Here is a 12,225-nt window from a genome sequence, read left to right as displayed (position 1 = left end):
ATATATATATATATATATATATATATATATATATATATATATATATATATATATATATATATATATATATATATATATATATATATATATATGTGTGTGTGTGTGTGTGTGTGTGTGTATGTGTGTGTGTGTATATACGAACAAGCTATTGTATTGGAGTACATTGACATTGCATTTATATTTACACTAGTATAACAACGCAGAAATCGAATGAGCACAATGTTTTTTTTATTTTACCATTTCGTTCAGCATTCATTTCAACATGGATGCTGGATTCATTATTGTATCTTGCTGCAAAAGCTGTAAAACTTGTGGCTTCCACAGCCACTCCTTCACTGGATGTTGCCTTATCTGTTCGCCCTTGGAGAACAAAAGAAATATTTTCTGTTGCAAGCGAAAGCAACGTGAATTCACCCCATCCATTAAAGGTGTACTGCTTTACATCCAGTGTCTCAATGTGAGGATCACCCCATGACAAAGCTGAAACAATCAACTAACGATAGATAATACAAAATTGCGAAATCATTCGTTGTGTTGATTTTTCTGTACAATAGTTTCTTTATATTCGAATGTTTTCATCTGCATTTGCAAATAAGCAATATACTAACTTACAGATCACAGAATTTGTCAAACGCATGTTTATCATTTTGTACGTGAAGAAGGAAAATCAATGGAAATCTTCCAGCTGTATAAAAGATAATCATAACGATGGTTGGTTTAGGAAAATTTAAATAAGAATGAATGATATATACGAAAACGATTGCACTTATCAATTGTTTGCGCAGGTGTTTAAATTGTGCAGAGAACAATTAAGATTGTTTTGTATGAGTTAGCGAATACAAAATTACGATACGTGAAATTTGAAAACTTAACATTAGTTGGTGGTAAAATTAGTTTCCAAAAATTGGACAGAACAAAAAGCTTTGCTATCTAATAGACTGCACACAAATACATGATAATTCAAGTCCGGATAGACTATATACAATCTAAGTATAAATTTAAATATAAAGTAAACATGTACCTGAATTGTAAGGAAACTTTGAATAACACTCTCCAACTGGCCTGAGAGCATAATACAGATGACAATAGTCGCTTAGCTCACAACATATTTTTTTCATTTGTACGTCTTCAGATTCAAAATCTTTCTTCCGTGTAATCGGATGGAACTTTAGGAAACCCCCAGCCCTTGGTGCGTAAGACAACCATTCTCCTGTGGATGTGTCAAAACAGCAGATCTGAAATAGAATAATTAATACTCTTAGAATTAGAATTTTCTCGCCGTAATAATTGGTCCCTGATATATGGTATGTCACTGACCTTTAATTATTGTCGATTTGATGAGTGATCGATCAACTTGAAGATTAAGATTTGAGGCTTTGATATTTTCAGATATAACGTTGCCTAGTCAATGCATCATACGATATATGAAATATTGTTTTATTAGGAAACGGGTCGAGATGAATCTTAGCAGTATTACTCTAACATTCTGATGAAAAGTATCTGCAGAGAATACCAAACTCGAACGTATCCAATAGAACATCTAGCCTAAATACTTGCAAGCTGCAAATATAATCTTTTGAACTATATTTGGACTTACCGTGTGAACATATCTAAGCACAATGATTATTTTATCCATAGGGTTTTTCGTTGCTTTTATGTTTATGGTTTTAAACTTGCGGACAAGTGCAATTACATAGCATATTTTGCGTCCATAGTATGTGCACAACTTTTGAACATGGTTTGGAATTTATTGAGGTGATAAATAATAGGTTTACCGATTGACCGTATAATATAAATTTTAATTTCTTTCACATATTTAAGTAACAAAAAAGCGGATTATAAACTATACTTCATTAAACATTTTTGCCTTTGACACACAGTCTTTTACATTGATGGATTGCCTCATCATACAAGTTTATCTGCACGATAAAATCAGAAAAAATATTTTACAGAAAACAAGGTACATAAAGGTCGTTGCATCAACTCCTTGAATGAGGTGCTTCATATACGTTAACGACTTCATCTTCAATCTCGATTTAACAATTTAAAGAGAACAGATAAAAGGGAAAGAAAAAGTAAAGAATGCTTTAGCTTTTGGAAAATATAGGTCGTAGTGCTGAATCAAAGTTTTCAAACAATTTGCTGAAAGTTAAAACAAAAAAGAACGAAGATGATTAAGAACCACTTTCGATTTTCAATGTGATGACATTAAAATGAATTATCAGTTGCTCCTATTAGACCGACGTAAGTAAAGAAATTCGTAATCTGTCAGGGAGATTTATGAATGCTGCGTTGCCAAACTTCAAACTGTATCTTACACAATATACTGTTCAGATACTTACGGCAGCAGTATTATTAAACCTGCTATTAACCTACAGATAAATCAAAGAAAGAAATACAAAAGAACACTGTTGACTTATACTTATCAATTTTATGAATAACTTCATACATGCATTTGTTTAAAGTTACACCGAATTTATGTGAACTGATACGTGGTTATGCCTAGATCCACTAACCTTTCCATGAGGGCGAAATTTAGAGCATGGTGCAACAATTGTACAACTAGTGTTGACTGTACTGACTGCAAGCTGTTGTGAAGCTCTAAGCCATGGGTCAAATGCGATCCATCTGCTGCTGCATGGACATTTTGGCATTTCATTGGATTTTCTTTCATATTCTAGTTGGTAGGGCTGATTTGATTCATGCCATTTCAAACACTGCAGATCAAAGTTTGATAAAGATGACCCAAAGGGTGTAAGGCGATACAGAAGTAATCCCACGACACCTAACAACACATAGAAAATACATCAACAAGCATGAAATGAAGAAAGAGTTTGGTATAATGCTTATAATTTTAAATAATTATTTTGTTCTCGATGAAGATATACTAATATCATACATGTCATATACCATTTAATTGATGTCTGCATATTTGGATGTGACACGATTCGCAACACTACAAATACCTTAGTGGTAAAGGATGCCGTTTGATATATTCAACTATTAGTTTATTTCTTAATCAGTTTTTAAATATGTTTCTACTTACACATTTATCTTGTAGTGAACATATATTCGTCTATATACAGTATTTACGCTTTGCAATACAGAATGGTTTGAGTTATTCAGTGTCAGTCTCATTCATTAAATTTGGAAAATGTTATTTTGCTTTATCGGAAAGTGGCATATAACGTGTATACTCATTCACGTGTTGAAGGCTATAACGTTATCATTATTCTAAGAGGAAAACAACTTACGCGTGGAGATACAGAAAGATAGTTAAACTTTGTTATACTTTCTACTTAAAACGAGATAACATTGTGCAGACTTTTACATTCCACCCTAGGTTTATGCTTCTTTCTAATTTTTTGTATTGGGATTCGTAACACATGAATAAAGAAACATGCATCTTAATGTTCATATGATATTATTAATTAAAACAAAAGGTCTCAGTTACCGTTTGTATCCGTGTTCTGGTCTATGCCTAACGCTTCCAATTTAAATGAAGTCAAGTGAACTTTAAACTCCCCAGTGCTAAAATGGTAGCCAATAAACACTTCGTTATGTCGTAATTTCATTTCACCAGGAAAGTATCTGTATATCACAAAGGTGTTAGTTCCATCAGATGTTAAAACCAATTGGAAAGAAACACTCTGCAAAAGATAACATTATGTTATATCGCTAATGAATGTGTATAATGATATGATAGATACACAGATTGATTCAAATACAATTAGCTCAAGATAGATCAATCGAGCATGAGAGCACATTTTCTCATCCGTGTACATTTAACCCATTGAATTAAGTGATAAAGAAGGGTATGAACTAGTTTAAAAAATTGCACTTCACAATATTCATTACTTGAAATAAAGCTTTGTTTAGTATCGCCGTTTTGATGTTAAAAAGAAAACCAAATTAAAACAACGTAATTCCTGAAATCTCAGTGTTGATGTCGCCCGATTTTTGTTATCAGATTCGTCTTCTGCAGTGACCACAGTGTTGACTCCGTACATACTATTTTTGAGCAACCAGTGTCTTTAACTTGACAAGTAGGAATTAATTTAAGCTAGATACATTTGACTTTAAAAGGAATAGAGACAGTTATTATGTGATTTAAGTAAAAGGCAGAGCAGCTGGTATTCGGTTGTGGTCTAATTAACCAATACGGTATCAACCTCCAAATTATATATATATATATATATATATATATATATATATATATATATATATATATATATATATATATATATATATATATATATATATATATATATATATATATATATATATATATATGGATGCACATCCAAGTCCTAGGGATAAAGAATATTCATAGAGTAACCACCATACTTTGGGTATGCTTGGGCCAAAAGAAGGTTAGCATTAGTTTTTCATGGATTTCTTTTAGGTAAAACTATAATTCCTTCTTCTTCAACTACTACTACTATTAACTAGTTTTATTGTTATTATTATTATTATTATTATTATTATTATTATTATTATTATTGTTATTATTATCATCATCATCATTATCATTATTTATTTTTATTAATATTATATTATTGTTATTATTACAAATTATTATTATTATTATTATTATTATTATTATTATTATTATTATTATTAGTGTCATAATCCGGTTGGATGCCTTCAATATGAAAGAAAACTGATAACTGTAACTGCTTTCATGATATTCACGAAGTACGAATAAACTTAATTCCGTACAAAATCATTTCGTGATCGTGGTCATCATATTCGCTTATTCTCTTTAAAAAAAATAAAACTTAAAAAGTCTGTTTGTTGACAACTTCGTATAAATAAAAGACATTTTAACCATTTAAACTGCTTTAAAATATTTTCAATTTTAAAACAAACATAACATGATATCTGCGACACTATTAGATATGCTTCTAATTATTGAGTCAAGGAGTTTTGATACTTTTGTCAAATATTTGTATATCATAGTTAGTTAAACATTTAGTAATTAGCACACAATCGTAATGTAACATTGAACAATATAATGGCACATTCTTGTATGCTGTCCATTGAAATATGATGTAATTTGCATGAAAATGAAGAGTTGACAATGTCTTGCACAAATTATCAACCCTGTTTCTTTATTTATCGAATATATTTAAATAATAATAATAATAATAATAATAATAATAATAATAATAATAACAATAATAATGTTTTAATTCTAACATTATGAAATGCAAAGGTTAAAATCGCATAAGACTTTTACAATCACAAAAGTACACCTGCTTACCTTCTATGACCCGTGAAGGCTCATGAATACATGTAAATAATGTTGTATCAAATAACATCAGATTTGTTCCAGCGTCGACGGATACATCAATTATTAAGAGTTTAAATAAGTCGAGATTATCCATACATTACCTCATCTCCTCTTTTATCAGCTGGATATGGAGAAATGCTGTACCAGGTTACAATAAAAACCAAGGTTGCATTAAATTCTTTTTCCCCTTCTAACTCGTCAAGGATCCTTTGTACGTAACGTACGTTTGAGTTGTTCACTAAACGCTTGTCTCTTATAACATCATATAGCTGGTAAAAGACGTTCCCTTTAGCATCGATCTTGCTGGTATCAAGATCTGTGTAGTAAGGAGCCAGGAAAGAGTATCCCAAATATGATTTTTTATCATAAGACGGATTTGGGTTTGCATATTCGCTTTGGAACGAAACCAAACCATTTGAACAAACCTGTAAAATATAAAGATATTGGGAACAGTTAATTACATCACACTTATAAAGTATTAATAGATACGAAAATATACAAAACTATGTTCGAGAAACAAAAGGAAAATCGAATAAATCTTTTGATTGATTATGTTCAAATTACAAAATGTTCTCTATTGACAAAATGATAGTTAAATGGGAATAACACATGTTAAGGATAATTTAAGAGATGTATTTATGATTTCCTTTATGGCATATAAATGGGAGTAAAGGAAACCATCTAGTAAAAAAGATTCTGCTAGTCGGCACAAGTAGAAACGTTTATTCCAGATGTTGATATATTATTGTTTCAATACCGTGGAAACAATGTCTGTATCATTAATATTATCAGCTTTATATATATAAATATTTACGTAAAGTGTGTCATATTTTCTTCCAAATATTGGCATTGGTAAAATGGTAAGTGGTTCCCCGCAGGCGTCATCTTTGGCCAATAGAACTTTATCGCCAACATCTTCTCCATAAGAAAATATGTAACCTGAAGAATGCAGCAAGAGGTGTGTTAAAGCATTTCCTTGTGATGTATTAAGCAAAAAAGGAAGATGAAATTAGATCCTCTTTGAATTGCGTCTCACTAGATGATCATCAAAATAAGCTTTAATAATTGTTTGCAATAATTTGTATATTCACTAAAAGTACATAGTATTTATGTTTCTATAGTTCCCATGCAGGTGTATAGCCTAGTCTACGTCGTTATATCACCAAAATATAATTAATTTTGGAAGGCTATTATTCTCTATAACCCCACATGAATATTCACACACGCGCTAAGAATTAAGACGCAAAATGTAATAAACAGTTGCTGTATTTGTACATGATATTCCTTGAGGTCCTTGTAAAAGGTGGCAATAAACTGAAACTCTTGAACGTTGAGTAAGGCATTCATTTATATAGCAGAAATTACAACCGCATCCAAATCTGTGAGTTCTTTTGAAATCAATCAAAACAAACTTTCGGGTCATTTTTCCAAGTGAAACGCATTCAAAATACTTACATTTTACAACATGCTTGTATCTTAGATCATATAAATGCATACTTTTCTCATACATTGTGGAGCAATGTTGATGCCGGTTAGTTCATTAGTTACAACGATGTAAGAGAAGAAGCATCGATAGCTGTAATGCAGTAACTCTTATTGAAAACTTAAAATTCCGAATAATGACTTCAGATATTATTAAAATCATTATGTTTTGTATTCCTTGGGAAAACATGTTAATTGGAATCGCCACAAAAATGTTTCGGAACATTAAATACATCGTCGGTGATTATTATCCCTGATATGCAAACCATATCGCCAAGATGACTTTGACGTTTGCCACCCATGTAGTGAACACACACACACACACACACACACACACACACACACCTGGCCCAGGTATATCTAATAATAGACGAACATTGACCAGAGTGCTCACGTTGCTAGTGTCCACAGACTGAGTAATACCTTCTTGTTCAATGGATCAACTTAGAATCAATCAGACAAAAGATGTCGGTGTAAATTTAAGTAAGAATAATTTTGATGATATATCTGGGGAGAAAAAAATTTGAACCTTTTTAAAGAATGCGGTTTATATTTTAACGATTTTATACATATCTCCTTCTATATTTTATTTTTATACATTTCTTAGAATTTTAAAGTATGTAAGGTTTATAAACAAAAGTATAAAAGCATACGTTAATGTTTATTTTAAGGTGTTCCGTTTCTTATTATTTTGTCGCAATTTTAATCTGCTGTTTTTAATATAACTTCAAATCCACAAATTACAATAATGAATGTTTATCTGCCATTAAAGACCATATATGCTATTATATAATGAACGTGCATGTATAACAACTCGCTTTGAGTATATTTACATTCATAAATTTGCATTATGTCTTGATACAAAGATTGATGCCATCATGCTAAAGTCATCAAAATGTTATATCACCTCTGTTCAAGATATTTAATTCGATGCGAAGCAAGTTCGTTGAGCTAAATAACTTATGCTTTGCTTTAATTGTTACGTGCCCGTACAAGCGATGGATTGTACCAAAGCATATAAAGTTCCATACAGTTCGTTTTGCTTTGTTGTATCCTACGACAGTGGGTAAGTTAAAAGAATGAATATAATGCGCCAGAATATGTTTGATTTTGTTGTGTAGACTCGTGTGTCGGTCAATGCAAAATGAATATTCTGTGCCAATGCTTGTATAGTTAGAACGCAGCAGAAGTGTAAACTGCGTCGTGCTAGGAAGTTTAATGTATCGTTTATCTTGTTATTTTATTCCTTCAGATGATGCAAACAGTATACAGTGCAAAACAGCGACATGGCTACACTTGCCATGGATACCTGCAACGTCATGAAGAGATTTCCCCCAAAGCTCCTGTGAAGTTCACTTTTGCATGAAACATTTGATCATTTTATAGTTGTTAAGTCTGACGTTGGAGAAATGATGATGATTGTCACTGCAATTATAACTTTCACTAATGATGAGAGAAATGAAAACAGCTAATTACAAAATAGACAAATGTCACTGTGTAATAGATTTGACAGAATATGATATTTGTTAGCTTACAACATGCCACAAGGTAGATCATGTATCAATACGATGCAACTCCGTAAAATGAATTTCTTAATATATGTGAGATGTTTAAAAGAGAATTGGGAGTACTTGTGATCTGTGAGGGATTACTGATTTACAATTTTACAGAACTTCACACTCGTAAATCGCTTGTTGATCTAAGTTCATTCTCATTGCACCAACATTGTTCCCTTTAAGTGACCTTTTTTCAATGCATCATAAATCCATTTTGGCAAATTTATCTCGACCTCCATTTAGATAACTTTGCTTGTATTATACTTTCAGTAAAAGGATACATAACCCAAAGCAGAGGCAACATTTGTGCTAAATTTAACCCGAGACGTTTCTTAGATTAACTATTGGAAATAACTTTGTAATAAATAAAATAGCTGAAAATGGAGTTTCCTGACCATGGATCTTAGTGTAAATTCATTTATGAAATGGAATATTTTTTGCATTTCATTTGCAACAAGGTCAGAAGTTTAAAAGTAGCAGTTTTCTCCACATTGCATTATCATTTACAAAGACAGAGGTGAGTCATCAATACCAACCCAACTAGATTCCATAAAGAACCATGGGAGTGACCATAGCGGGGTGCTTAGCGAAGTAAGTATTAAACGACCAACACCAAAACATCCAATTAGAAACGCGGTGTTTTTATAATGTACCATCAGTAGTCGGGCATACATTATAGACAGGAGCACCGTGTACATGAAAATGCTTACACACTCCCAGCGATAAAGAGATGTGATAAGGGTACCGATATGGTGGAAATGATAGACATATACCATCGACACTGTCTGCAAATGAATCAAATGTAATAGCTCTGACGGATCGAACTGAAGCTTAGACTACACCTTAGGAAGGAATGTTCTTACCCAGCTGCACATTAAAACTCATCCTAGCCCCAGGTCATGCACAGTGTCGAATGTCACTGTTAAAGTAACGCTCGAGCAAGATTATATTCCAGTGACGATAGTAAACTTACAATTAGAGAAAGACTATGAACCCCATCATACACAGCAACACACCATGGCAACAGGAGCGTTATAGCGGTCTGACTATCAACAACAACGAGGTACAATTTTCCATTTAGACAAAAGCTTTGTATCATAGATAGCAATGCCCACGTACATGCTAGCGATCAACATGCATTGCATGCAGAGAATGATCGCCCTACTAAGGATTGTACATATCTCAGTGATGAGAATTCGATGATATGCTGCAGGCAGTACTGATCGCCCGAGTAAAGAAGACAACTATATCTACTTGGGTGCCAACACCGGTCCCCAGGAATAAAACACTCACCACTGCTCCAAGGCAACTACCCAACTACCCATGCTGGTCCTACAGTAGCATGCTCTACCAATTAAAACAGCAAGAGCCAGTCGGAATGATGCCAGAACAGAGGAGTCATCCTTTCACAATTTCCAGGAAGACGATCCTTGTGAATACAGCCATGCCACCCACTCACGTGCAAAAAGAGAGTCATAACGGAAAGGACAAGTTAATGGTCGACTAAAAAGCGATTATTCCTCCAGAACATCTATATAAGCTTCTCAAGCTACGACCCCAGCGAGCGTGATAAACATCCTAAAAAGGTGATCTGAAAGAATGGTTTCAAAATTAAACTTAGAGTAAAATTCATGATAGAAAATATCACAAAGGAAGGACTTATTTCCATGCCCACCTCCTTATCTGCTAGATAAACAAGAGTAGCACTGTTGGCCGATGACCACGATGATGTAGTCTTCAAAGGCGTAAAGGGGGAGTGATTGTAGTCGTTTATGAACAAAGGCTCAAACTGTCTGATCTGATTGTAAGTTTTGAAGAGATTAAGCTATACATTTTTCTGTAATGCCCATTTCTAGGAATGCGCACAAGTACTGTATTCATCATCAGGGAACAATACGTTTCGACAAGCTAAAGTTTTCGATGAAAGTGTCAGAAATCCTAAATTTTGAGAACCTTAATCACACTATCCACATTACGGACAGTACCACGCGCTTTAATCTGTATGCCTCTCCTTGGATGGATTGGATCAGACCGTGACACTATTGCTACTTACCGAAGTCAAAAGGCAGAACGACGTATGGATCAATGACTTTTTCCCGAATGATGGTGTAGCATTAGCAAATGCGAGTACCGTTTTCATCTTTTGATGCACCCATTCTTTATCTGGATCTGAACTTCTCAAGGACCACGCAAGAGACTGGCTAGTTTGAGCTTCAGAAGCACAAAAAATCATCCTACCAGAACCCGGAAATAAACCAATACTTTAAGCATCCCTTTATCGAAATGGTCGTATGCTACATCATCTATACTGTCCTCGAGGCACTTAACGTGCCCATGAAAAGGGATGATTTTGATCCTACTTACCGCGACACCTATATAACTGCCAGTCAACCTCCATGCGACGTCTACCACATAGTCAAACCATGTAACTGCAAACCTTTATATACATAGGAAATGATGTTATGCTCAAGTTTATCAAAAGTCTAGAAACAAGTAGACATCCGCGAGGAATAGGCCAACCCACGTCCCCTTCTTATTACGCAAGCAAGCACCAGGGTGGTTAGAAACGCTTGCGTATGAGAAGCAGTTTTAATCGTCTTGGCTAGAGCTGCTTGCCACATCACGAGCAATACCAAGGAGCCACATCATCGAACAATACCAAAGCGTTCGTCAAATAGTCAAACAGCTACCTGGCAGGGCCATGTCCTGCCAATCACTCTGAGTATGCCAAAACTGTCTTCTGAGCCAGAGTGTTCACGAACAACAGCTCCCAGATATGCAAACCCCAAAGTCTTACATCTCTCCACGACAGATTCTAGAGCTGGAGGTTGCTTCCGTTAATTTGGCAGCTTTCTGACAAGGCTCGTCAGCATTGTGATAAGATATTGATAATTGACTCTTTATGTACCCTGGTTAGGGTCAAATTAACTGCCAGAAAATTGAAGTGATTGTTTTTGTTTTTATCACTAAAGGCAGTTAGTGAACTGAAAAAAACACTACTAAAGGCAGCAACCATCACTGGGCAACGAAGTAAGGCTGCATACGGTAACGAAACCTGTGTACATTTTTGTTCATACATTATGCAATGATTTTAAGTACATACAATTATGTGAATCATTTTGCTAAAGATGGAGCGATACTTCGTTCATTGTTGGAATCAACATCTCGACACCGCCCTTGGGATGCGCATTACCAAACTACATCGAGCAATAGAGTGTGACCAGAGCCCTTAGATGTCGCCCTATATCCAAACATATCCAAAAGAATACGAACATACGGTCTAAGATCACAAAGGGATTCGACAAAGGGTAATTTATGTTGTTAAATAATCCCATCTTTGTCTTCACCGTGGTAAATCTGCAAAATCTAGAGTCAGTATCAACCGGCTCGTATATGCCGATCAAGTTGTTCTTGTCCACTTAAACATTTTGATATACAGCTTTTATTACAAGCATATAAAAGGCGCGTTATGGTGCAAGGCCAATCTACCTTTCAACAATAGAGCAGTGTGCTGTTGGAGGCGAAAATAGAGGACATCTACTCCTATATGGTCAACGATCGCCCCCTCTACGACACGAACAACGTTCTGGAAGGTCACACAATGAGTAAAATAGTCGTAGGAAAGTTTAAAGACCTATATAACGGAGCCCTCAAATGCTGAGTGCTTGGGTCTTCGTCTGAAGATATACTATATCATGTGAGCAGATACCACAGAGTCACAGTGATCGAGGGAAGTGAGATCCACAGACATATGAGCAATATGAGCCTATGGTCGAAGCCACTTCTTCCGGTAACTGCTTGTTCGACAGACACTCGGAAGAATTGAATTATAGCTTGGGAACAAGCTACTTCCATTTGACTCATCTACCTTATCTGCTTGATGTCCGAAGA

The 12,225-nt window shown here is 34.3% G+C and overlaps 1 protein-coding gene across 1 annotated transcript in view; it reads right to left on the bottom strand.

Moving 5' to 3' along the window:
- Positions 1–12,225, bottom strand: part of LOC149791741 (uncharacterized) — an 83,308-nt gene that overhangs the window by 61,443 nt on the left and 9,640 nt on the right. Inside the window, exons 3-8 of the mRNA XM_089970241.1 lie at positions 6,111–6,235; positions 5,398–5,721; positions 3,455–3,650; positions 2,517–2,785; positions 1,022–1,235; positions 238–480 (exon numbers count right to left, since the gene is read on the bottom strand). Coding sequence (XP_089826367.1) covers positions 238–480; positions 1,022–1,235; positions 2,517–2,785; positions 3,455–3,650; positions 5,398–5,721; positions 6,111–6,235 — 1,371 coding nt within the window. The remainder of the gene's footprint in view (positions 1–237; positions 481–1,021; positions 1,236–2,516; positions 2,786–3,454; positions 3,651–5,397; positions 5,722–6,110; positions 6,236–12,225) is intronic.

The sequence above is a fragment of the Sinohyriopsis cumingii genome, chromosome 9 (genome assembly GCF_028554795.1).
Source record: "Sinohyriopsis cumingii isolate HCF-2022 chromosome 9, ASM2855479v2, whole genome shotgun sequence".
Taxonomy (NCBI): Eukaryota; Metazoa; Mollusca; class Bivalvia; order Unionida; family Unionidae; genus Sinohyriopsis; species Sinohyriopsis cumingii.
This window is presented reverse-complemented; position numbering and strand designations above follow the sequence as displayed.